The 23,664-nt window shown below is 67.3% G+C and overlaps 2 protein-coding genes across 2 annotated transcripts in view; one reads left to right on the forward strand and one right to left on the reverse strand.

Moving 5' to 3' along the window:
* The window catches only part of ADGRB1 (adhesion G protein-coupled receptor B1), a 65,991-nt gene extending 61,879 nt beyond the window's left edge, over nt 1-4,112 (forward strand). The window contains 4 exon segments of the mRNA XM_036031473.1: nt 1,315-2,000; nt 2,548-2,583; nt 2,809-2,913; nt 3,341-4,112. Of these exon segments, the coding sequence (XP_035887366.1) occupies nt 1,315-2,000; nt 2,548-2,583; nt 2,809-2,913; nt 3,341-3,538 (1,025 nt within the window). The 3' untranslated portion in view covers nt 3,539-4,112.
* Nucleotides 4,113-6,781: 2,669 nt separating this feature from the next.
* Nucleotides 6,782-22,930, reverse strand: LOC114514523 (the record flags this gene model as incomplete). The annotated part of the gene is made up of 15 exons (XM_036031684.1): nt 22,463-22,930; nt 21,836-21,990; nt 20,762-20,906; nt 20,264-20,448; nt 19,819-19,956; nt 19,527-19,638; nt 19,154-19,297; nt 18,538-18,714; nt 17,270-17,425; nt 16,534-16,656; nt 12,478-12,580; nt 12,037-12,313; nt 9,576-9,729; nt 7,945-8,104; nt 6,782-7,827 (listed from the first exon to the last, which is right to left on the reverse strand). Coding segments are annotated over exons 1-15 (3,543 nt in total), but the record flags the coding sequence as incomplete, so codon positions are not given.
* Between the last annotated feature and the right edge of the window lie 734 nt (nt 22,931-23,664).

Here is a 23,664-nt window from a genome sequence, read left to right on the forward strand (position 1 = left end):
CTTTCTGGGGGGCCGCCCGCCCTCTAGTCTGTCAGGTGTTTGAGGAAAACTTCTCTACAGACAACCCAGGGGACCGGCTGGGACAGCCCCGGGTGGGGAGTGCCAGCTGCTGCCAGGTGGATCCGGGAGGGCTTCCTGGAGGAGGTGATCTGTAGGTTGGGCTGAACAGGAGCTGGAGCCACCCCCCTGTTAGTGTCATGTTATGTAGCCAGTCTCCCTGGGAAGCAGCCTGAAGACCTGGGGACTTTGGGGGACTTGGCCCCACCTCGTGCGGGCGGCACTGGCCCACGCCTCAGGAACAATGGGTGGCTGTGGGTCTGGGGATCTGGGGACAGCTAGGAGGGAGTTTCACAAACACAGCCAAGCTCTGAGCGCGGGGAGCAGACGCCGCATGGGCAAGCGCCGCGTGGACAGGCACCGGCAAGGGGCCGGGCCCCGCACGCAGCCCGGGCTGCTGCTGAGGGCACGGGAGGCGCTTGGCCAGGTCCTCAGGGCTTGACACTGGGTCCGCGTGGGCAGGGAGGCCACAGGTGTGGGGCCCTCCCTCAGCCCGGCGGGGCCACAGGGGTCTGACAGAGACGGCGGCCCCCTGTGGGACCCCGTGCAGTGGAGCTGAGAGCTGTGGGCAAGGGAGCAGGGGGTGCTGGTGGCCGAGTGTGGGGGAGAGGCGGGGCGGGGAGGGGTGCTGAGAGGCTCCGCCCTGCAGCGGGAGAGTGACCGGCGGTCTGGGCAGCTGGGCGGCTATGCGCTGGCGAGACTGGATGCAGGGAGCGGCAGACAGGCGCTGGTCCTGGGGGAGGGCAGAGGTGCGGTGTGGGAGCTGGCCGCCCGGGCAGCAGGCTTCCCGGGGAGGGGCCCTGAGTGGCGCTGGGTGAGCGGCCAGACCTGGCCACTCTGGGTTCTCTGAGGTCCTGCCCAGGCCGAACTCCAGGTGAGTGGTGGGGTGTTGGCGCCTAGGTCAGAGGTCACTGCAGCCCGGTGCCCCTGCAGCTGACCAGGAGAGGCCTCGGCTGGGCCCCCAGGAGCGGGCCGTCCTCCCCACGTCGAGGAGCTGTGTCCCTGCGCCTCCAGACGGCACCTGAGGGCACCTCAGGGCCACGGAAGGCCGCCCAGCTCCTGGAAGGGCAGCATGTGGGGGGTGCTCGTCTGTCCTCCGGTGTGGCACCCTGTGTCCCAGCCTCGCGTGACAGCACAGAGGGACCCCGGCGGCTGCAGCGCCCCACGTGTGTGTGTGTGTGTGTGTGTGTATGTGTGTGGGGGGGTGCACCCGGGGGGGCCCGGCCAGGCCGCTCTGACCCCTCCCCTGCCCCCCAGTGCTGAACAAGGACATCGCGGCCTGCCGCACGGCCACCATCACGGGCACGCTCAAGCGGCCGTCGCTGGCCGAGGAGGAGAAGCTGAAGCTGGCCCACGCCAAGGTGCCGCCCCCCAACTTCAACAGCCTGCCGGCCAGCGTGTCCAAGCTGCACGCGCACGGCTCCCCCCGCTGCCCGGGCGGGCCCCTGCCCGACTTCCCCAACCACTCGCTGACCCTCAAGAAGAGCCGCGCGCCCAAGTCCTCCTTCGTGGGCGACGGGGACATCTTCAAGAAGCTGGACTCGGAGCTGAGCCGGGCGCAGGAGAAGGCCTTGGACGCGAGCTACGTGATCCTGCCCACGGCCACGGCCACGCTGCGGCCCAAGCCCCAGGAGGAGCCCAAGTACAGCATGCACATCGACCAGATGCCGCAGACGCGCCTCATCCACCTCAACATGGCGCCCGAGGCCGGGCCGCCCGCCCGCAGCCCGCCCTCCCGCCAGCCCCCCGAGGCGCCCCCCTCCCAGCCCCCGCCGCCCCCGCCCCCGCCGCCCCCCCAGCAGCCTCTGCCCCCGCCCCCCACCCTGGAGCCGGCGCCCCCCAGCCTGGGGGAGCCCAGGGAGCCCGCCGCCCACCCGGGGCCCAGCGCGGGAACCGGGACCAAGAACGAGAGCGTCTCCACCTTGTCCGTGAGCTCCCTGGAGGTGAGGGCCGCCCGGGGCGGGGAGGGGGGCGCCGGGGTCCCCCGCTGGCAAAGGGGGGTGCACACCCCAGGCACCTCAGGTTTGGGCGGGCAGCCAAAGGCAGGGAGGCCAGCACCCCACCTCCCCAGCCGAGAGTCCCAGTGGCCTGGCCTAGGACCGAGGTGCCCTCGCTCCGCCCAGAGGGGGTGCCAGCTGCTGTTCCCACGTGCCTTTGGCCCTGCTGGGCCCTCGGGAGGTGGTCCCCCCGAGGGTGGTCTCGCCCACTGCAAGGGGCTCCAGGACCCCCGCTGCACTTGAACCTGCTGGGGCCGGGCCCCTCCCCTCTGTGGTTGGGCGGTCACTCTCTAGACCTACCGAAACCTGGGGTTGCCCCCACGCCCTGCTCAGCCTGTAGGACATGGGCTCAGAGGCTGGAGGGGTGGGGGCAGGCGTGGGGTGGGGGAGGGTCCCCGCTACCCCGCCTGCAGGCCAGGAGAGGCCAGGACTTGTGGTCGGGGAGATCTCAGGGAGCTGGCTCCGAGTGCACACGAACCCCTTCTCCCCACAGAGGCGGAAATCGCGGTATGCAGAACTGGACTTCGAGGTGGGTCCCCGGGTCCCTTCCCCCAACACCTGGGGCCAGGTGTGTTCCCAGCCTCTGGCCTGGCAGGTCAGGCCGGCCGGCAGGCAAGGCGAGGCCTGGGGAGGAGGACCCTGCCCCGACCTGGGAGGCCTGGACCGCAGGAGCGAGCCCACAGGCGGGCGGAGCGCAGGCCAGGGCAGCCCCCTGCAGCTCAGGACCCCGCCCTCCCTCCCTCCTCCCCTGCAGAAAATCATGCACACGCGGAAGCGGCACCAGGACATGTTCCAGGACCTGAACCGCAAGCTGCAGCACGCAGAGAAGGACAAGGAGGTGCTGGGTCCCGAGAGCAAGGTCTGGGGCGGCGGCAGGGCCTGGGGCTGTGGGCGGGGCTGTGAGCGCGGGGCGGGGCTGTGGGCGGGGCTGTGGGCTTGGGGCGGGGCGGGGCGGGGCAGCCGCGGAGGAGCCCTCAGTCCAGACTGCCTCTTCCCCCTTCTTCAGACCCCATCCATTCATCCCTTTATTCACCCAACCTTGCAGGGGCCTTGGAGGGGCGGGGGGCCCGTCTGGAAGGGTGGGGGGGCGGCCTGGGTCCTCCAGCTGCCCTTCCCTGCAGGTCCCCCCAGACCCTGACCCAGTGGCCGCCGCCGCCGCCGCCCTGGTGCAGTCTGGGAAGAGCTCGGCACCCGCGCGCCCGCCCGCACCGCTCTGGCCTCACTCCCCTCTCCACTCTTTTCTCCGGCCCCGTCCGTCCCCCTCTCCGGCCGCCGCTGGCCAGCAGCCAGAAAAGCAGCAGACGCCCAACAAGCGGCCCTGGGAGAGCCTCCGGAAAGCCCACGGGCCGCCCGCGTGGGTGAAGAAGGAGCTGGAGCCGCTGCCTCCCTCGCCCCTGGAGCTGCGGAGCGTGGAGTGGGAGAAGTCGGGCGCCACCATCCCGCTGGTGGGCCAGGACATCATTGACCTCCAGACCGAGGTCTGAGCGGGCGGGCGGCGGCCACGCACCGGGCACGGAGGAGGGATGCCGCTCCGCCCGCTCCTGCCGCAGGACGGGCGCCGGCGCACTCGAGGGCGGTGGGCCAGGCCCGCGCCCCGGCCTCAGGGCACTCGGACGGCGGCCAGGCGGAGGCCCGCAGTGCTGGGACCAGAGCCAGACGGGACAGGAGGTGGCAGCCCCAGGGGCACAGGGCTCCAGAGGCCGGAAGGCGCCTCAGACTCTGCCCTCCTCGGACCCAGCCCCGGCGGTTGGACGGGCGGCCGCGGACAGTGGCCAGGCTGGGCGCAGCCAGCACCCCCGGGACGCCCACCCGAGCCGCTGCAGCAGAGGACCAGCCTGCTTGGCCCGGCCGGCCCGGCACCGTTTTTTAGACACCCCTTCCTCGGAAAGCAGCCAGCCCCCACCCCCCCGGGCCCGGGCCGCCTCGACCCAGGCAGGGGGCACAGCCCTCTCTCCCGCCTGCCCCCAGTGGCAGGCCCAGAGGCCCACTCCGGGACGCAGCAGGGGTGGGGAATCTATTTTTTCTCTCCTTTTCTTTTCTTCAATAAAAAGAATTAAAAACCCACGCCTGTTCTCCGAGGCTCCCTCTGGGCAGGGCGCAGGCCTGCGCCCCGCCGCTGAGGCTGAGGCTGAGCTGGACTCCTCCTGCCAGCCTCGCCCCCTCCACCTGGCAGAGAGGCTGGGGGGGCCTGGCTGGCACCTGGGCCTCGCCACTCCCTGCGCCCTGCTCCGGGACCTGCCTCGACGGCCATGGCCCCAGGTGGCTGCTCATCTGGAGGGCCGGGGGGGGGGGGGAGCCTGGTGGGGAGCCCAGGACCATGGGGGCCCCTGGACTGCCGCCTCTCCTCAGACTCCAGGACTCCCCGGGGCCCGAGTCATCGCAGGGGGGACAACCTGGGACAGGGAGGAAGGTGGAGTGGAAGACTCGGGGAGGGAGGGAGGCTGGAGCCATGGAGTGCCCCCTCTTTCCTGCTGGCCTGAGGGGGCCCGCCATCTCCTCCAGGACCCCTGCCCTCCTCTGCATCCCCTGCCCCACTCACCTGCCCCTCAGTCCTGGGGCAGGGTGGGGGCAGACTGGATGTGGGGCCGTATTCCGGGGTCCCAGGACACCACTGTCGAAGAGGCAGGTGTGAGGGACGAAGGTGGACACCCCCAGCTGTCCCCACAACCTCCCCCCACACGCGGGGCAGGGTGTGCACGGGGCCCCCTTCCTGGCCCGCCCAGTCCTTTACCTGGTCCCATGTCTGCTCACACCGCGTGGCCCCCACCCACGTTCTGAGGAAGGGCACCCTGGGAGCAGAAGCGCTTGCCGTCCTGCCACTTCTCCGTGCTCCCAGCAGGGGGCAGCCTAAGCCTCCGGAGGGAGCCCAGCGGGGAAGCCGGGCCGGATGGGGATGGTTGGCCAGGCCCCCACCCCCCGGAGGGCCGCTGTACCCCTTGGGGTGCGGGGGGGCCCACGCCTCAGGAAGCCCGAGGCAGTGAACAGAGGCTCCAGCTCCAAGAGGGGTGTGCAGGTGGGCCGTTTGGGGGTGTGCAGTGCCTGGAGATTACAGGTCCGACACCGTCACTCAAAATGGAAACAGTGAGAACAAGCCGAAAGGGGGGCCGCCTGGCCTGAGCTTCCCGCGGTGACCTGCCCGTCCCTCGTCACCCCCCATCCGGGGTTCGCCTGCGACACCCCACCCCGGGGTTTTCGCCAGCAGGTGCAGCTGGGACGGGGTGGGCGCTGCCTCCTGAGAAGGCTGGCTGCTGTGACTGCGGGCAACCACCCTGTGTGAGCGGACGACCGAGAGGGCGGGGGGACCGGCGGAGGGGGGACGGGGGACGGGGGACGGGCGGAGGGGGGGCGGCGCTGCGGCAGCCCGGAGGAGCCGGTGCAGAGCCCTGCAGCCGCAGCAGGGGGCGCTCCAAGACCGTGAGAGCGCGGGCGCGGGCACGGGCGAGAGCGCGAGCGCGGGCGCGGGCGCGGGCGCGGGCTGGGCCACCATTCTGGAAGCGGCAGAAAGCCGAGACTGGCCGCAAGTCTGGCCGCGCTGAGCGGTTCTAGTGCCTCTGAGCCACTGTGCGCCCCCCGCCCCGCCCCAGACCTGCAGACTCACTACTCCCGCCGTGCCAGCTCTCCCCCCGGGCGGTGCGGGCTTCCTCACCCCACCCCTTGCCCCCGCCCTTACGGCAGCCGGAGCTTCCACAGGGGCAGCCAGATCCCTCACCTCCCCTGTCCTGCTCACGCCCAGCTCCCTCCGCAACAGAAAAACTGGAAACACAAAACAAAAACCCACCCAAACAATCCGGACCCAAGCCACACACTGTGCATGTAAGGGAAGTGACCCGACTGGGAGCTGCTGGTGTCGGGGCCCAGCGTGTGACCAGGGTCAGAGCTGATGGCGTGACCAGCGCCAGGGGCAGCCTGCGACCCGACCTCAGTTTTCCCTCGATCCTCCACCACCGTCTCTCCCCCCAAGAAGGCTGTGCCTTCCCGGCAGAGGCCACACCCCTCACTCTGTCTGGGCCCCAGGCTCCCCTCCGAGCTGCATGACCACCTCACGCAGTGACTAGTTTCGGAAATGGCTGTCCCCTCCCTGGCCCCCAGCGCGGGAAGCCTGCCAGGGAGGTTCCCACAGGACTCGCCAGCGCCCTGAACCCTCCTGCGTGTGCCCTCCACTGCCGCCTGGGGCACCCTGCTCCCAGCAGGGCGCCGGCCCAGGGGCCATTGGGTGCTCAGAGCTCAGGCCGGCCCTCCCCGCTCCCCCCCACCAAAGCCCCTCCTTTCCGGAGCTGGCCAGGCCGCCAGAGAGATCGTCCCGGACCTGTGTCCCCTTAACCGCCTCAGCATCTTTGTACAACTCACAGGTTGCCATTTCCTTGGCACCTTGTAGCCAGTGAAGCTACGACCACCTTCTGGTGCCACCAGCAGCAGCACCATGCCCTGGGCAGAGGTGTGGGGCAGAGGGTGGGGGTGGGCACCGTGCTGGGCAGGAAGATGGACGCCGGGGGTAGTGGTGAGAGCTTTGCGGATGGAGCTGGAGCTGAAGCTAGAGATCCTGGTGGTGGTGGTGGTGGTGGTGGTGGTGATGGTGGTGGTGGTGGTGATGGTGGTGGTGGTGGTGGTGGTGATGGTGGTGGTGGTGGTGATGGTGATGGTGATGGTGGTGGTGGTGGTGATGGTGGTGGTGGTGCTGATGATGTTGGTGATGGTGGTGGTGGTGGTGGTGGTGGTGGTGGTGGTGATGGTGATGGTGGTGGTGGTGGTGATGATGATGGTGATGGTGGTGGTGGTGGTGATGGTGGTGGTGGTGCTGATGATGTTGGTGATGGTGGTGATGTTGGTGATGGTGGTGGTGGTGATGGTGATGATGGTGGTGGTGATGATGATGGTGATAGTGGTGATGGTGGTGGTGGTGATGGTGGTGGTGGTGGTGGTGGTGGTGATGGTGATGATGGTGGTGGTGATGATGATGGTGATAGTGGTGATGGTGGTGGTGATGGTGGTGGTGGTGGTGGTGGTGGTGGTGGTGGTGGTGGTGATGGTGGTGGTGGTGGTGATGGTGATGGTGATGGTGGTGGTGGTGGTGATGGTGGTGGTGGTGCTGATGATGTTGGTGATGGTGGTGATGTTGGTGATGGTGGTGGTGGTGATGGTGATGATGGTGGTGGTGGTGATGATGGTGATGTTGGTGATGGTGGTGGTGGTGATGGTGGTGGTGGTGGTGGTGGTGGTGATGGTGATGATGGTGGTGGTGATGATGATGGTGATAGTGGTGATGGTGGTGGTGGTGGTGGTGATGGTGGTGGTGGTGGTGGTGATGGTGGTGATGGTGACGGTGGTGGTAGTGGTGGTGATGCTGATGATGTTGGTGATGGTGGTGATGGTGGTGGTAGTGGTGGTGGTGGTGGTGATGGTGATGGTGACGGTGGTGGTGGTGGTGGTGATGCTGATGATGTTGGTGATGTTGGTGATGGTGGTGGTGGTGGTGATGGTGACGGTGGTGGTGGTGGTGGTGATGCTGATGATGTTGGTGATGGTGGTGATGGTGGTGGTGGTGGTGATGGTGACGGTGGTGGTGGTGGTGGTGATGGTGGTGGTGGTGATGGTGACGGTGGTGGTGGTGGTGGTGATGCTGATGATGTTGGTGATGGTGGTGGTGGTGATGGTGATGGTGGTGGTGATGATGGTGGTGGTGGTGATGGTGGTGATGGTGGTAAAGGAGGTGATGGTGGTGGTGATGGTGATGATGGTGATGCTGATGATGCTGGTGATGGTGATGGTGGTGATGCTGATGATGTTGGTGATGGTGGTGATGATGATGGTGATGGTGGTGGTGGTGGTGGTGATGGTGGTGATGGTGACAGTGGTGGTGGTGGTGGTGATGCTGATGATGTTGGTGATGGTGGTGATGGTGGTGATGGTGATGGTGATGGTGGTGGTGGTGGTGGTGGTGATGGTGGTGGTGACAGAGCTGGAGATGGCGGCGATGGGGGGGTGGGGAGTGGTTTGGGTGCCGGGATGCCCACCACAGCAGCCACCACGGTCTGCGTTGCTGGTTGGGTGCTCTGGGTTGGAAACGAGGCTCTCCTCAGATCAGTGCCCTGTCCCTCCCGCCCACAGGTGTGGGGCACCGGAGGATGGACAGATGCCTTGATGGACGGACGTATGGATGAATGGATGGACGGACGGATGGATGGGTGGAAGGAAGGGAAGATGCAGGCAGATGATGACTGGTGCCCCAGTCCCCTGGGGGTGCGGACAGGACTGTGCCTTCTGTCAGCACCCACGGTCCTGAGACCCGGAGCCGCTCCCCCTCCCCTGGCTGCCACCCGCTCCCTCCCCTGATCACTGGTGCAAACAGCACAGGTGGGGAGGGGGAGGGAGGCCCAGGAAGTCCCTGCCCCCCCCACAGGGAGTGGCCCCGCCTCCAGGCGGGCGGAGGCTCTTTCTGGGGCAGCCTTCACACCTGCTGGCCGACCAGGCTGCTGTAGCTGCTGTCGGGAGCACCGCCTCCGGCCTCCCCTCCGCCCCCATGCTGCCCTTCCCTCCGCCCGAGGGTGGACCACTCCCCTAGTGCTGTCCGTTGGCCGCTCGGTCTCCCCGCCAGGGGACACCCCCAGCCCTGCTGGCTCCCCCTGGACAGACCCTGCAAGCTCCCACCGCCTCCCCAGGCCCTGCTTCCCACACAGGCTTGTCCCCAGAAAGCGGCAGATCCGGTGCGTTTTGTGCTCCAGGATGACTTGTTCCAGAACCTTCCGTTGCTGGCAGTGCCCTTCCCAGCCTGACCCTCCGCAGCCCCAGCTCACCGTGACCTCCTGAAACCAGAGCTGTGCCCGGGGCCCTGTCTCGCCCACCCTCCCCTCGGCCACCCCCCTGCCCTGGGAGGGGACGGCGCAGCCCTCCCTGATGGGCGGAACCGGCCTGGCCGCCCTCTGCCTGCCGGCGTCCTGGCGGGAGGCCCGGTTCTGCGGAGGGTGCCAAGGCCCTGCCCAGCGCTGCCCCCAGGGTCCCCCTGCGGGAGCAGGCTGGGGTCACAGGGATCACAGGGACCCCTCCGGGGCCAGGAGCCTGCGACTCCAAACGTCTCCAGGTGTGGGGAGCAGCAGCCCCCCCGCCCCAGCACATCTTCAGACCCTAGAAATAACCGGGAGGGCGGGCCTCTGGGAACAGTGGGTGAACGTGCCAGTCACCGCCCCGAGCGGAACCGGCTCCAAATAAGGTCCTGGCAGGCCCGGAAGCGAGGGAGCTGGGAGGGGAGGAGGAGCCGGCCCCTCCGGCTGCTCTGTCAGCCTCCCGGTGGTGGCCGTGGCCACAGAGCCGCCCCTCCCGGGGACTCCTGCCCCCCCCTCCCAGGGCCCTGGGCCGGGGGCCGGGCAGAGCCTGGTGAGTCAGGCTTGGGCTAGGTGCCCAGAGCCCCCCGGGGGACAGCGGGGCCTGGAGAGAGCGCCCCTGCGGCCCCAGAATTATGGGGCCGGAGATGCACTAGTCTAGGAACTCGTGTGAACGAACAGGAGGCGTCTTAGGACAAGTTCAGACCCTTCCCCGGGCCCCGGGCCTGGCCTCCCAGCGAGCAGGGACCCCCCCCGGGGGCGGGGCCCGCCGTCGGGGAAGGCGGGAAGGCGGGAAGGCGGAGGAGGTGTTGCTGGGCTCCATATGCTCCGGGAACACCGCATGCGCCCCGCCGCCGCCGCTGGGAGGGGGTCGGGAGGGGGAGGCAGCGCCGCTCCCCCCTCCTCTCCATCGCCAGCGCCAGCGCTTCCTTGGGAGGCAGATGGGGGGCGGGGTGGTCTGGAGGCAGGGGTTCTGGGACCGCTGGGCTGCCTGTGACCTCCGGGGACCCTGTGCCCTCGCTGGCCTCCTCCCGCTGCCCAGCCCCGGCCCCACGACTGACCCCGACCCCAGCCGCAGCTCCGTCATCAGCCCCGGGGACCCTGGGTGTTCCCGTTGCTTCCCCCTCGGCATTCTGGCTGTCGGCTGGGTGTCGGGGTCCTCGGTTTGGGGGGTTTGTCTGTCTGTCTGTCTGTCTTCAGGCAGCAGAGACTTCCCCTGCGGTTCCTGAGAGCCCGCCAGCCGCTGAGAGCACACGTGTGTCAGCTCCCTCGGGTCCAGTTGTGCCGGGGGGGGGGGCCCTCGGAGCCCCCGGCCTGCGCACCGCAGGGGTGGGAGACGTCCCCGCTCGCTGGCTTCCGTCCCCCCTGCCCCCCCACCAGCCCCGAGGTGCTCTCTCTCACGGACGACACGGACCCTTCCTCCACCCACGTCTGGCCGTCCCCTCTGTCCGAAGGCCACGGGGTTCTCGGCTTCCGTGGCTCCCCTCCCTCCTCTGCCCCCCTTTCCCCTGCCTCCAGCTGCTTAGCCCGGGAGTCCTTCAGAGGGGTCTCTCTCATGGTGCAACGCTGGCCCCCTCTGTCCCTGGCCGGCAGCACGGTGTGGCCGGCACCTCACTGCACCTCTGGGCCTGTCCCCGGCCACCGGCAAGGACAGGCCCCGCTCCTGCCCGGCAGCCCCCACTGGCCCTGTGTCCTTGGCAGACACAGGGCCGGCCCCTGCCCGTCCAGCCGGCCCACCCCCTTGCACTCCCCGGCCTCAGGCCCTCGCCTGCATTCTGAGGGTGCCTGCGGCCCAGCTGCGCTCCTGGCTCTGCCCCTCCGGCCCTGGCCCCCACGTGCCCTCCCCCACGAGGCTGCTGCTGGAGGTGGCAGCTGGGCCTCCAACGCGGCCCACCGCACGAGCCCCCCGTGGCTCTCCAGGTGCATCTGTGCTTCTCCCCCGCGAGAGCCCGTGGCGGCCAGCGAGGGTGAGAGCCGCGTCTCGGGCCTCGTCTTCACGCCTCCATCTGATTCACGTGGCGATGAGCACTCACTGGAGCCACGGGGGGCCGGGATCCCTCACCACGTCCAGGGGCAGGAGCGTGTGGTCTGTGCCGGAAAGGCCTGGGCGCCGCCCAGCTGGGCAAGGGGTGGGGCGGAGGAGGGCGAGGACAGACCCCTGGGGGTCTCAGGGCCACATTCCAGATTTGGGACAGAGGATTGGGGACAGGTGTGGGGACATGCATCTAGAAAGTTCCACTCAGGGTGGGGGGGCAAGGACGGGAGGGTGCAGGAGGGGAGGCTGAGGGCCTGCGTAGGTAGGGAACCAGTTTGTGTCGGTCTGGCACATGTGACCCAGCCCTGTACGGAAAACCTACAGAAGGGAGGCGGCAGGCAGGAGCCGGACCCTCCAACCGGGGTTTCCCGTGGGAATCAGGCCTAGCAAATGCACCCACACCGTTACGGCCTGCTCCCGCTAGAACGCCCTGGCCCCGGTCTGAAACAGTAGATGTGTGTTGTCTGTCTTCAGGGTAGTTTCCAAAACCCGTGTCAATTTTCCCAAGGACGGAGCTAATCAGCTCGCCGCCGTTCCCTTCCGCACGTTATTTTCATTCCTTTAATTGTGCCCACACTGCGGACAACAGCATGCTATGCCGTGGATAACAGATCCTCCTTTGACGTGAGACTCGAGAAAAACAATAAAAGCCCGTGCAGGCAAGGTTGCCGGCGCGCCCTCCCCCGCGAGAGAGCGCCGTGGCCTGTGCACTTGTCCTCGGGTTCCGCCACGACACATGGGCTCTGCAGGCCGGAGTCTGCCGCAGGCCTGGCCGGCTGGCTGGGGGAGATTCTAAGGCTGGGGAGGGGGCGTCAAGCCCAGAGCCCCGTTAGAGTCACGGTCAAGAGCAGGGAGCCTCCCAGGCTCCTGAGGGAGGGTTCGGGTCAGGGGGAGCCCAGGTCATTTGTTTATTTTTAGAGAGGGGAAGAGAAGGAGAAAGAGAATCAACGTGTGGGTTGCCTCTTGCACGCAACCCAGGCCTGTGCCCTGACTGGGGATCAAACTCGCGACCTTCGGTCCGCAGTCGGGCGCTCAGCCCACTGAGCCACACCAGCCCAGGCACCCCGTCACGTTTAATAGAGCGTTACGCGGTACAAGAAAGCAGCTGGCAGGGCGGGGAGCCGGGGCTCACTGGGCCACCAGACGGGACAGTTCAACAACGTCTTCCAAGAAGTCCTGGTAGAACCTGCGGCCCGCGGAGTCCTGCTCCTTGAGGGTCTCGAACTCTGCAGTGGAGGCCGAGGGTCGGCGGCACAGCCTCTGCCGCGGGGGCAGGGCGGCGGGGAAGGGGCAGGGAGGGCTGGGGGTGGGGGAGGCAGGCCCCCCGCGCTCACGTTCCCGGAGGACCTCCACGTCGCCCTTCTTCAGGCAGCAGCACAGGTTCATGAAGTAGTCCTGCAGGATGCCCCCTGCCGGGGGCGGGGGGGGGGGGCGCACGAGGTCAGCGTGAGCAGGAGGCCAGAGCCCGGCTGGCGGAACCGCGAGGCCACCCTGCGGGCGGCCCATGGGGGGCGTGGGTGGGGCCTGGCGGGGGGGGGGGGGGGGGGCGGCAAGGCCACGGGCCTGCACCTACCGATGAACTTCATGGCCGTCAGCCTCAGGTTCCTGTGGGGACTGCTCAGGTAGGTGCACGCCTGCATGAGGAACTGGTGGCACTTGCCGAAGTTGCTCTCCACCTGGGGAGGGGGGGACGGCAGTCGGTGGGCAGCCCGCAGTCCCCCCCCCCGGCTCTGGCCTCTAGGGCCTGACTCCTCCCGAGGCCCCCACTCTGCCCAGCAGAACCAGGCCTGAGAGGAGGGGAGCTGTGACCCGGGTCTGGGCCCGGGGCCCAGCAGCGGAGCCCTGGCGGGGGTGAGGCGGGAGGGCTCTGCAGGACGGGTCCTTTCCTCCACCCCATCTGGTCTCGGGTGGCAGCCCGGGTCGCGGGATCCGGGACTTGCTGTGGGTCGGCCCCGACGCACGCACTCACACTGCCCCAAACGTCCTCCAGACACCCCCTGCCGGCCCGCCCACGGCGTCAGCACCAGGGCCAGGGCTACTCTGTCCGAGCCGCCGTGCTGCTGGGGGTGGCTCCACGCTTCAGGCCCTCCACTACAGGGCCGCCCGCCAGCCTCGCTCTTTCTCCCGGCACCCACTCGGCGCGCAGGCTGAGGGGGCGGGTGCAGCTGTCAGAGAGGGGACAGCCGGCCCCACACGGGGCCAGCCCGGGGCCGGCCCACAGCTGCACTAAGGAGGGGGGTGGGGGTGGGGGCCGGCCGGCCGCCGCGTTCCAGCTCTGGGGCAAGCTTCCCTGCGGCCGTGTCTGTTGAGCCTTTTCAGGATTTCTTTTCCCTTGTAACCTCTTTATTTAAACACTAAAAAAAATTAATTATAGCCCTGGCTGGTGCGGCTCAGTGGATTGAGCGTGGGACTGTGAACCAAAGCGTCACAGGTTCGATTCCCAGTCAGGGCACATGCCTGGGGTGCAGGCCAGGTCCCCAGCAGGGGGCGCATGAGAGGCAACCACACACTGATGTTTCTCCCTCTCTTTCCCCCTCTCTTCCCCTCTCTCTAAAAGTAAATAAATAAAATCTTCAAAAAAATTTAATTCTAGTTGACATACAACATTAGTTTCAAGTATACAATACAGTGATGAGACTTTTACATAACTTACAAAGTGGTCACCCTGATAAGCACATGATTTTTTAAAGTATTTTTATTGATTATGCTATTGCAGTTTTCCCAATTTTCCCCCTTTATCCCCCCTCCATCCTGCCCCCCACCCTCCAGCATTCCCCCCCTTAGTTCATGTCCATGGGTTGTACATGTAAGTCCTTTGAGTCCTCCGTTTCCTGTACCATTTTTATCTCTCCCCATCTATTTTATGCCTGACAATTATGCTGCTTCTTCCCTGTACCTTTCCCCCATTCCCTCCTCCCCCTCCCCACTGAACGCCCTCCGTGTGATCTCCATCTCTCTGATTCTGTTCCTGCTCTGGTTGTTTGCTTACTTTTTATTTTTGTTGTTTTTCTTTTCTTTTAGGTTCATTTGTTGATCGTTGTGACTTTGTTGTCATTTTACTGTTCGTATTTTTTATCTTTTTCTTAGATAAGTCCCTTTAATATTTCATGTAATAATGGCTTGGTGATGACAAACTCCTTTAACTTGACCTTATCTGGGAAGCACTTTATCTGCCCTCCCATTCTAAATGACAGCTTTGCTGGATAGAGCAATCTTGGATGTAGGTCCTTGCCTTTCATGACTTTGAATACTCCCTTCCAGCTCCTTCTTGCCTGCAAGGTTTCTTCTGAGAAATCAGCTGACAGTCTAAAGGGCACTCCTTTGTAGGTGACTGTCCCCTTTTCTCTTGCTGCTTTTAGGATTCTCTCTTTATCTTTAATCTTGTGTAACTTGATGATGATGTGCCCTGGTGTGTTCCTCTTTGGGTCCAACTTCTTTAGGACTCTCTGGGCTTCCGGAAGTCTATTTCCTTCACCTGATAGGGGAACTTTTCCTTAATTATCCATTCAAATAAGTTTTCAGTTTCTTGCTTTTCCTCTCCTCCTCCTGGCACCCCTATAATTCAGATATTGGAATGTTTCCGGTTGTCCCAGAGGCTCAAAAGTCTCTCTTCATTTTTTAATTCTTGTTTCTTTGTTCTGTTCCACTTGGATGTTTATTTCTTTTGTTCCAAATCATTGATTTGAGTCCTGGTTTCCCTCCTGTCACTGTTGGTTCCCTGAATATTTTGCTTTATTTCATTTTGGGCATCTTTCATTCTTTCATTTTTTGATCAAGCTCAATCAGTCCTGTGAGCATCCTGGTTGCCAGGGCTTTGAACTCTCCATCAGATAGGCTGGCTCTCTCCTCATCGCTGAGCTCTCTTTCTGAGGTTTTGCTCTGTTCTTTCCTTGGGGCTATATTTCTTTGTCCCTGTTAAATTGTAAGGGGGCGGGGCCTTTGGTATTCCCCCCGGGCGGGGCAACCCTCCTTGCTGTGCTGGCTGTGGGGGAGGAGCCAGAGAGGGAAGGAGGCAGCTCCCCTGCTGGCTCCAGCCCACTTCCCACCGCACTCCCCTGCGAGACTGGAGTCTCTCCCACCGCCCGCGGCAGCCGCCGGTGTCCACAGCCGGCTCTGAGTCTCGGTTTCCCCTTAAGTCAGCCTCCAGGAGGGCCTGTTCCCACAGCCTCTGCTCTTCACAGACTTCTCTGCTGCTGAGCGAGGTGCAGCCCTGCTCCCGCTGGCCACCCTCGCAGCCCTCGGGCGGTGGCGCCTCTGCGTCACGGGACAGTGTGTCACAGTCCACGTGCTGTGGTCGCATGCATGTGTGTCCTTCCTGCTGTCCCCGTGAGCTCCAGAGTCCTCTCGACCCCCTGTCAGCCTGCCCTGGTCCCTCCAGCAACCTCTGCAGCAGGGACCCCCTCACTGCCACCTTCCCTGCTCGGGGCACTGTGCCAGTCCGTGTCCTGCTGGAGGCCGGTCCACAAGGTCACAGTCATGGGCGTGGGCATGGCCAGTGCCCACTGGAGCACCATCATCCACACAGTGACACCACCAGGGCACCGTCACTGCGTTCCTGCTCCACGGGCAGGGGGCTCGAAAGGCCCAACCTCCCAACCCCCCCACCCGCATCCCACCTCCGAGGGCCCAGCTTCTAGGGAGGCGTCTCTTCAAAAGACCCCAAAGCGAGAGCCGTGGGAAAGCAATGTTTGTGGCCACATTACGGTCCCACACTTCTGCACAGCCAGAGGCACCACTGGCAAAGGAGAAGGGCAAGTCACAAACGGGGCAAAAATAGCCACGGTATAAAACTCGGGCCAGGGACCCGCACCCAGAGCGCACCGGGACTCCTAATGCATGCGGTCCTGTGCTGCCAGCAAGGGACCCACAGGCGCCCGGGGAGGGTCTGAGCAGACACCCTGACCCCCAGGAAGGCAGGCCCCGAGTGGAGATCAGCCCTCTGGTGCCTGAAAAGCCAGACTCTCTCCTCCTGGGCCCCTGGGCCCCCTGTGCCTTTGAGAATGCCCTCCCCACCTCTCAAGGAACATCTGCAGGCCCCCAGCCTCTGCGGGGGTCCCCAAGACCTCAGGCGACCCCCACTGAGCTCCATAGGGGCCAGGTGTGCGGGCCAAGTGCCCAGCAGGAGCCCCGCCCGTGGGACAGTGGGTCGGCTTGCTTTCCCTCTGAGGGTTGAAATCCACGGCCACCAGGGAGCAGGGCCGCAGCGTGTCCCGCTCTCCCTACCCCGTTCACTCCGCCTTCCCACGCATCCCCTCAGCAGGGAGGCAGGCCCAGCAACAGCCGCGGGGGCCAGGTTCGGCCACCGGGGTTCCGGGAGCTGAAGGGCCCTCCCCATGTCTGCACGGGGGCACCAGTGGGCACCCGGCCTCCCAAGGCTAGCCCAGCTGCCAAGCAGGGGTCCCGGCCCAGGTGTGTGGCAGGGTGGTCCCCCACACGGCCTACCTGGGAGGTCCTGAGCCCACGGCTGAGGGACCACGCCGCCCCCAGAGGTGCAGAGTGCCTCTCAGTCGACACCCGCAGGGCCCAGGCTCAATGCCCCCATCCGGGTGCCCCCCGTGGGCACCGGGGCGACCCAGTTCCCAGAGGACCCTGACTGCGCCCGCCCTCTGGGAGGGTGCTGACCTCTTACCATGCACATAAAAATGTCGCTTTCGGCTCCCAGGCCGTGGCCCCACGCCAACTTGCTGAACAGCTGCTTCCGAAACTCCCAGTTGAGCAAGATGGAGCAGCGCAGGAAGGTGAACTTGGCCTTCTGTGGGCGCCAAGAGAGGCGGTCAACACCCCGCCCCCCTCCCTGTCGCCACTGCCCTCCCAGGAAGGCTCCTGCACGGGGCGTTGCGGCAGATCAGGGGCCGTGGCCTCGATTCGAGAACGCAGGGCCCAGGGGGCCGGGGCCTGGGCAGCGAGCGGCTGCAGCAACAGTGCCTCCCATCAACCTCTGGGGGAGCTAAACTGGGGGCCTCTCTCTGGGGCAGGCGCCCTGGACCAGGCATGGGGTGCACCCCCGCCCCAGACGCCAGGCTCCCAAAGCTGATTTTATGTCGGTGGGGGGAGGTTCGCAGGGTCCTGGGTGGTGGGGGAGGACCTGGAGGCAGGTGGGGCCCAGAACACCGAGACCCTGGACAGATTGGCTCCCGTTCTCCAGCTGTTTGCTGGCAAGGCCGGGCCCGGCCCTCCCTGTCCCCTGCCTGGTCACTCGGCCCTCCCCCCCCGGGGGTGGCAGCCGCCCCCTGGCCCCCACTTACGTAGGCTGAGTCCCCCTGAGCTGCCCGAGCGACCCACATGCCGGCGGGTCCCCCCTCACCGGTCCCCCAGCCCGCCCCCCGCCCGTCTGGAGGATGATGTCCCCCGGCCGGGCCACTCACAAGGACCACGTCCGGGCAGGAGTCGGCCAGGTGGAAGAGCAGTGGCACCAGGGACTGGAAGGCGTGGCTCTTGAGCGCCGGCTGACACTTCCTGCCCCCGCTGTAGATGACGTCGGAGTACAGGAAGATGGCTCCCCCGCGCACCTCCTCCTGCGGCTGCCGGGGTGGACAGGCCTCGCCTCAGTCAGCCTCGCCGCACGGGGGAGCCCACACGGGCCGGCCACCCCACTGCCACCCCTCCCCCCACCCTCCATCATGGCCCTCACGTCCACCCTGCTCGGCTGGGGGCCAGCCGACCTCACCCCTCTTCCTCGCTGACCCCACGGCCGCTGTGCCAGGCCAGCCCGGGGCTGCTGCTCTCCTGCTTGGCCCTGCTCCCCTCGCCACCCCCTCCCATGCCGCAGCCTTCTCCCTCTCTCCTCCACGATGTCTCTGGGCGCCGCGGGAGGTCAGCAGCGGCAGCTCCGCTTCCGGGCGGGCTCAGACCCTGGCGCCAGATCGGCCCTTTCTAGCTCCAGGCCCTGGGCAAGGCTCCTGTCTGCAGTGTGTGACTGTTTTGCCTTTTGCAAAAAGGGGTCGACAGCACCACCTATGTGCCTGGGCTGCGGGGCAGGTTGGGAGTGGCTGCCCTGCTCCCCCTGCCCCACCTCCTCAGCTCCCGGGACTGCAGCCCACCCTCCCCAGGTGTCCAGGACCCCTTCATGCAGGGCGGTGCCATCTGCCCCCGCCTGGCCCCACCGCCCCCTTCTTCACCTCCAAGAGCCAGCATCGCTCTCCCTCCCGCCGCGCCCCAGCCTGAGCTCACCAACCCTGCCGGCTCCCCGCCGCCCTCAGTGGCCCGGCAGTCCCTGGGGTCCGTCCATCCCGCAGCCCGCCCGCCCGCCCCGGTTGATGCCTGTCCTCCCGCGCTTCGACTGATACACTCTGAGCCCCGGACATCGTTTACACAAACCCCGGCTGGCCGCCGCCCTCCACCTCCCACGCGGCTGCCCCGGGAGCCTTGCTGAGGACAAACTGCCGCCTGCCCAGGTGGGGTGTGCGTGGTTTTCCCTGCATGCCCACAGCCCTCGCGGAATCTTCCCACCGGGGCACATGGTTCCCAGCCCCCCACCCCGGGCTCTGCCCCCAGCAGCTTGACCCACAACCCGGAGGGGAGGGGGAGGGGGGAGGGGGGCGCAGGGGGCGGGGCAAGGGGCGGGGCAGCAGCTCCAGCTGCTCTGATTGGTGGGCTGGGGCGAGGGGCTGCGCAGGCGCGCGGGGGCTCTCACGTCCTCGAAGAGCGGCTGCAGGAGCCGCGCGAGCCTCAGGCTGATGGTGCCGACCCCCTGCGAGCCCAGGCGGTGCAGGATGTCGCCCACGATCTCCATCAGGCCGACGAGGTCCGGGGGCTGGGGCGTCAGGAAGCTGTCCAGCAGCCCCGCCAGCCGTTTCCGGAGCAGGACCACCTGCGGGCGGGCAGATGCGCCTGCTTCCTCCGACGTGCCCACCTGCCGCCTCCCCTTCCTGCCCAGCAGACGACCTCCGTCCCAGCCTTCGGCCGCATCATCATGGGAGGCCCCGGCGGGGGAAGAAGGGCGTCCCGTCCAGCGGGGTCTGAGTCCGCCTGTTCTGGGAGGAACGTGACCTGCGGCAGGCGGGCTGCCGGCTGAGGGGTTCCTACCTGCGGAGGAGGCGGGAGTCGCCGGGGACCTGGAGCTCCCTCCAGCTCTGACATTCCGGGAGCCCCAGCCCCGTGCAGGGCAGCAGGTCCCCCGAACACCTCGACCCCGGTCCTGGCTCCCCCATCCACCCCTTCCGGTCCCACCACCTGTCACGGAGGCTTTTTTCCAATGCCCCTCCTCCCCGAAACCCTGCCGGGCCGGGAGTGGGCAGGTCCCCCCTCACCTTCTTGGGGTGCAGCAGGGTGCTGCTGAGGCTCACCAGGCTCATGGCCCGCACCAGCTGGTTGGGGTTGTTCAGGCCCAGGCTCAGAAGGTAGTCCATGGTTTTCCGAGACAGGTACTGGGTGAGCTCCTGGCTGTTGAGAAACTGAGCGGGGTGGGTGCGGTCAGCCCACCAGCCAGCTGCGCTGTAGGGGCACTTGGCCCGGCGGGGGGCCAGGTAGGGGGCGGGACGCAGGAAGACCGTCCAGGCAGAGGGGGCCGGCATGGGCGGTGCACGTCAGGAGGCCCGTGTGTCAGAGGGTGGGAGTGGGAGTCCCATCCCCCGACCTGCTTCCTGGGGGTCGGAGGGCATGGGGGAGGAGCGGGGGGCTGACCTCAGCGATGATGAGGATGGCCACGATGTTGTCTCGTTCCTTCGTGCTCTTCAGGGAGATGATGGCCTGCCCCAAGACGGCCTTGACCTCGCAGTCATAGTGGGACATGGCCCTGCGGGGCGGCAGAGGCCGGCACCGGAGCCCTCGGGGCCCCGTCCTTGGCCAGGGGGACCCTCCTCTGCCCACTGACCCAGCTCACTCAGGGAGGTAGCCCAGGCAACTAAGTCTGGAGAGCAGGGTCCCGATGTGGGGTGCAGCCTGGGGCCAGGCCCTGCCCAGACTCGGCGTGTACCTGGCCAAGAGGGTCACCCCATCTGTGTAGGTTTCCAGGTGCTCAAAGAGCTCCCAGCCCCTCAGCAGCTGGAGGTAGGCGAACACCTCCCAGTAGTTGGTGGTCCAGAAGAGCCCCTTCAGGGCCTCCAGGCACGTCCTGGGGGCACGGGGGCATGCAGAGGAGGTGAGGCCGAGTGAGGGGCACAGCTCTCACCGGGGGCCGCAGGTGGCCCCCACTCCCCCTCCCCCTCCCCCCTGGGCCTGGGGAGCCATCCCCTTCTGAGCGCCCCTGTCTCAGCACCCTCACTCCTGCAGCTGCGGGCTGCTCTGCTCCCGCCCACCATCCCCGATGGCAGGCCCCCAAGGGGAGCCAGGCTCGTTCCTGCCCCCCGGCACGTAGCCCGGGACCTGGTGCCCACCGGGGTCCCGAGGGGCCGGGCGCCAAGGCCGGTCCGGCATCTCACCGGCAGGGCCCGAGGGGCTTCACCTCCAGGCTGTCCTCCTGGAAGTTGGCCAGGCTGTCCACCACGCCCAGCTCGAACAGGTAGTGCAGCTGCGTGAGCAGGCCCAGCAGGATGCCCGCGAAGGCCCAGCGCACCGTGGCCTTGTACTCTTGGACGTAGAGGAGCTCGTAAATAGTGCGCAGGGCCTGCGGCAGGCGACAGAGCAGGGGGCCGGCAGGACGTCACCCGAGGTCCCCGCGTGGGGCTTGGCACCGGGGAGCCGAGGAGCAGGGAGCAGCAGCCGCGGGGCCGTCCTGTCCCCAGGCTCCTCGGCCATGCCTGGCTGGGCCAGGAGAGTCCCGGTGGCTCCCGCCCCACCCTGGGACCGGGCATCAAGAGCCCTTGGCTCCTCATGGCGAGACCCCCGGCCGGGCGGCCCCGGCACCGTACGGGGCCCTCGGAGGAAGAGGCGGCCGCAGCGGGACGGGGTGCGGACGAGGGTGGGTGGGGCCTGCGCACCAGCAGGGACACGAGCTCCGCCTGTGCCGACTGCTTGACGGGCAGCTGGGCCGGCCGCAGCTGCAGCTTCGTGTAGAGCAGGGTGATGACCTTGCGGGCCAGCTGGCTCTTGGTGGCCAGCGCCTTCCACAGGGGTGCCACCTGCCTGCGGAAGCAGAGAGTCCATTCCCCCAGCCGGCTGCCATACTGGGCCGAGGGGCTGTGGGAAGACCCCCCAGGAGAGCAGGATGTTAAAGGGAGGTGGCCGGGCCCCTCTGGAGTGGGGAGTGCCTCCGTGGGGGGGATCTAGGAGGCTGTTGACCGCCAGGGCTCGGCCGCCGCTCACAGTTCTGGGTGCAGGCTGGCTTCCTCGGACAGGGGCCCTGCCCCCGCTCACACCCCAGTGCCGTGTGACCCCAAGCAAATCTATGCACCCCAGGCGGTCTCCTCCTGAGGAAAGTGGGCTGGTCCACAGCCGGGCTTGCCCCTGGGTGGCCCGAGAGGGGCTCCCGGGCCTGCAAACCCGAGGACCCTGCGGCCCCAGGGCCAGCGATGCTCCTGCGGTGCCCGCACCTCCTGCACCTCCCGCACTTAATGGCCCACGCGACCCGCTCAGCCTGGCGAGGATGCACTCTGGCTCGGCAGGGCCGGCTGCCGAGACCTCGCGCGTGCCCCCCGTGCTGTGGCTGGTTCTCAGTCCTAGCCCGGAGACCTCGGCTTGGAAACCCGCAGCCCAGAGGGGTGGCTGGGCCCCTGTGTGCCTGGGGCCTGGGGAGGCTGGTGGGAGCTGTGTGAGGGCCACTTGGTGTCTTCCCGTCCCTCAGCTGACCTCAGGCCCCTCCGCAGGCTGGCACCTGGGGCTGTCTGCATCTGAGGGACACTGCCATGCTGCCGGAGTCGCCCCCTCGGCCCCCTCGGCCCGGACACCGTCGGGGACCCCTGGCTCTGGAGCCTAGGAGGTGCCGTGCAGCTGGGCTGAAGCCTGCATGCGCGTTCTGTGCTGCCGGCAGTGGTCTGTCCAGGCAGCGGGCGCGGACGGGGGTGGGCCGTAAGGGCCGGGTGTCTACCTCTGGGCCCTGCATGCAGGTGACCTACCTCTCGGAGGGGTGGCACAGGGACAGCATCACCTCGACCGTCTCCTGGGGGTGCTGGTCCCCCAGCATGGTCACGGCCTTCATGGAGGTCTGCAGGATGTCCTTGAAGACGATGCTGGGCAGCTCCTGGAACAGGCCCTGCAGGATCTCGGCCACCTGCGCGGGGCGGGGCGGGGGCGGGGGCAGGGCCTGAGGGCAGAGCCTCCAGAGGGGCCGAGCCTGCCTCCTCCCCTCGGGCACTGGTGTCGCTGGACCCGCGTGTGGGCCCCACTACATGGAGACACGCCTGGACACGCTTGGGGCCCCGCTGGACCAGGGGTGACAGGGTGGGAGCAGCTGAGGAAAGTAGGAGCTGGCCCCGCAGGGCCAGGGGTGCGGCCTGGACCTGGCAGCCCCTGGGAATGTCGTGCCCCTGCAGGCCCGGGGCTGGGCTGGGCTGGGCTGGGCTGGCATGGCCGAGGACAGCTGAGTCCCGGTGGGGCCGGTTTCTCTCTTTTCTCCCAGACAGAGCTGTGCACGAGGCAGGGCCCTGGGCATCTCCAAGGCCCAGCCCGCTGGCAGGGAAGGCCGTCCACCGCCCTGGCCCCCTAGGGCTCCAGGGCCCCCGGGGAGTGGGGCACGTGCCCACCTGCCCCGGCTGGACGCTGTGGTTCTCCAAGACCATCAGGAGGAGGTGGGAAGCCAGGTCGCAGGACAGGTGGTCGTGGCTGCACAGCCCGTGCAGCAGCGTGAGGATGAGCTCTGTGTGCTGGCCCATGGTCAGGGACTCATCCAAGGCCTGCACCAAAGGGCCTGCTTGGTCAGCAGCCGCCCGGGGCCTCCCGCACCTGGGCTCGGAGCCGGGGCCTCGAGGCTCCGCCCCACCCCCCAAAGGCAGAGTGGAGGCCAGGTGCGCGTGGCCTTGCAGGGAGGCAGCTGCTACAGGCTCACGGCTGCCCCTTCTCTGGGGAACCGCTCCTGGGATGGCGGCCGGAGAAGCTTTCCCCACGCCCAGCCTGCAGCCTGCAGCCAGTGGCCGGCTTGGGGCACGGGGGCCCAGCCCCGGCCAGCCTCCAGCTGGGGTCAGACGCCGGTTGTGCCCAGCGCCGCCCGCCATCAGGCGGAGACCGTGCCCCGCTCACTGCTCCCCCGGCTGCTTGCTTCCCTCTCCCTCCTCCGAGAGGACACACTGGTCCTCAGTTGGCTGCACGGGAATGCCTGTCGCGGGCTCTGTTTCTCATGGACCCGCCCAGGACAGCAGCCCCCCGGGGAGGACTCCCGGGGCACGCGCACCTGCTCTGAGAGGTCACCGTTGCTGTCACAGCCTGTCCTGAGAGCTGACTGGGCGTCAGCCTCGGAGGCCCTCGCTTAGCAAGTGGGGAAACTGAGGCACAGAGAGCCACCCAAAGCCTCCCAGCCCGTCAGGTGAAGAGCGTGGACTCAACTCAAGCCCTCAACCCCCGTCCAACGTGAGGGGGGAGGGCCGGGCTGGAGAAGAACACACACCCACCAGGCGGGTGGACCTTCTGCCGGCCGGGACCGAGCGGGTGGGGTGCTAGGGCCGGGACAGCCCTGGGGAACCGGGACGAGTCATCACACAGCGAGGGGCCACAGAGGGAGGCCAGGAGGGGAGAGGGAGGGTCTGCGGTCCCCAGCAAGCCCCGACACAGCTCAGAGCTGGGGTGGTGGGGGCGGGGCAGGACTGCCAGGGGACGGAGACTTTCCCTGGAAAGGGGGTCAGGTCCCGGCTCCCCCCGCCCGGCCTGCTCCCTTGCGTGGGCCACGTGGGCATCCGTGGGCCCGGCTGCGCCGTGGGCCAGACAGAGCCCGAGCTCCCGGGCGGGCGTGGGG

Source organism: Phyllostomus discolor, chromosome 7 (assembly GCF_004126475.2).
Source record: "Phyllostomus discolor isolate MPI-MPIP mPhyDis1 chromosome 7, mPhyDis1.pri.v3, whole genome shotgun sequence".
In the NCBI taxonomy this organism is placed as follows: domain Eukaryota; kingdom Metazoa; phylum Chordata; class Mammalia; order Chiroptera; family Phyllostomidae; genus Phyllostomus; species Phyllostomus discolor.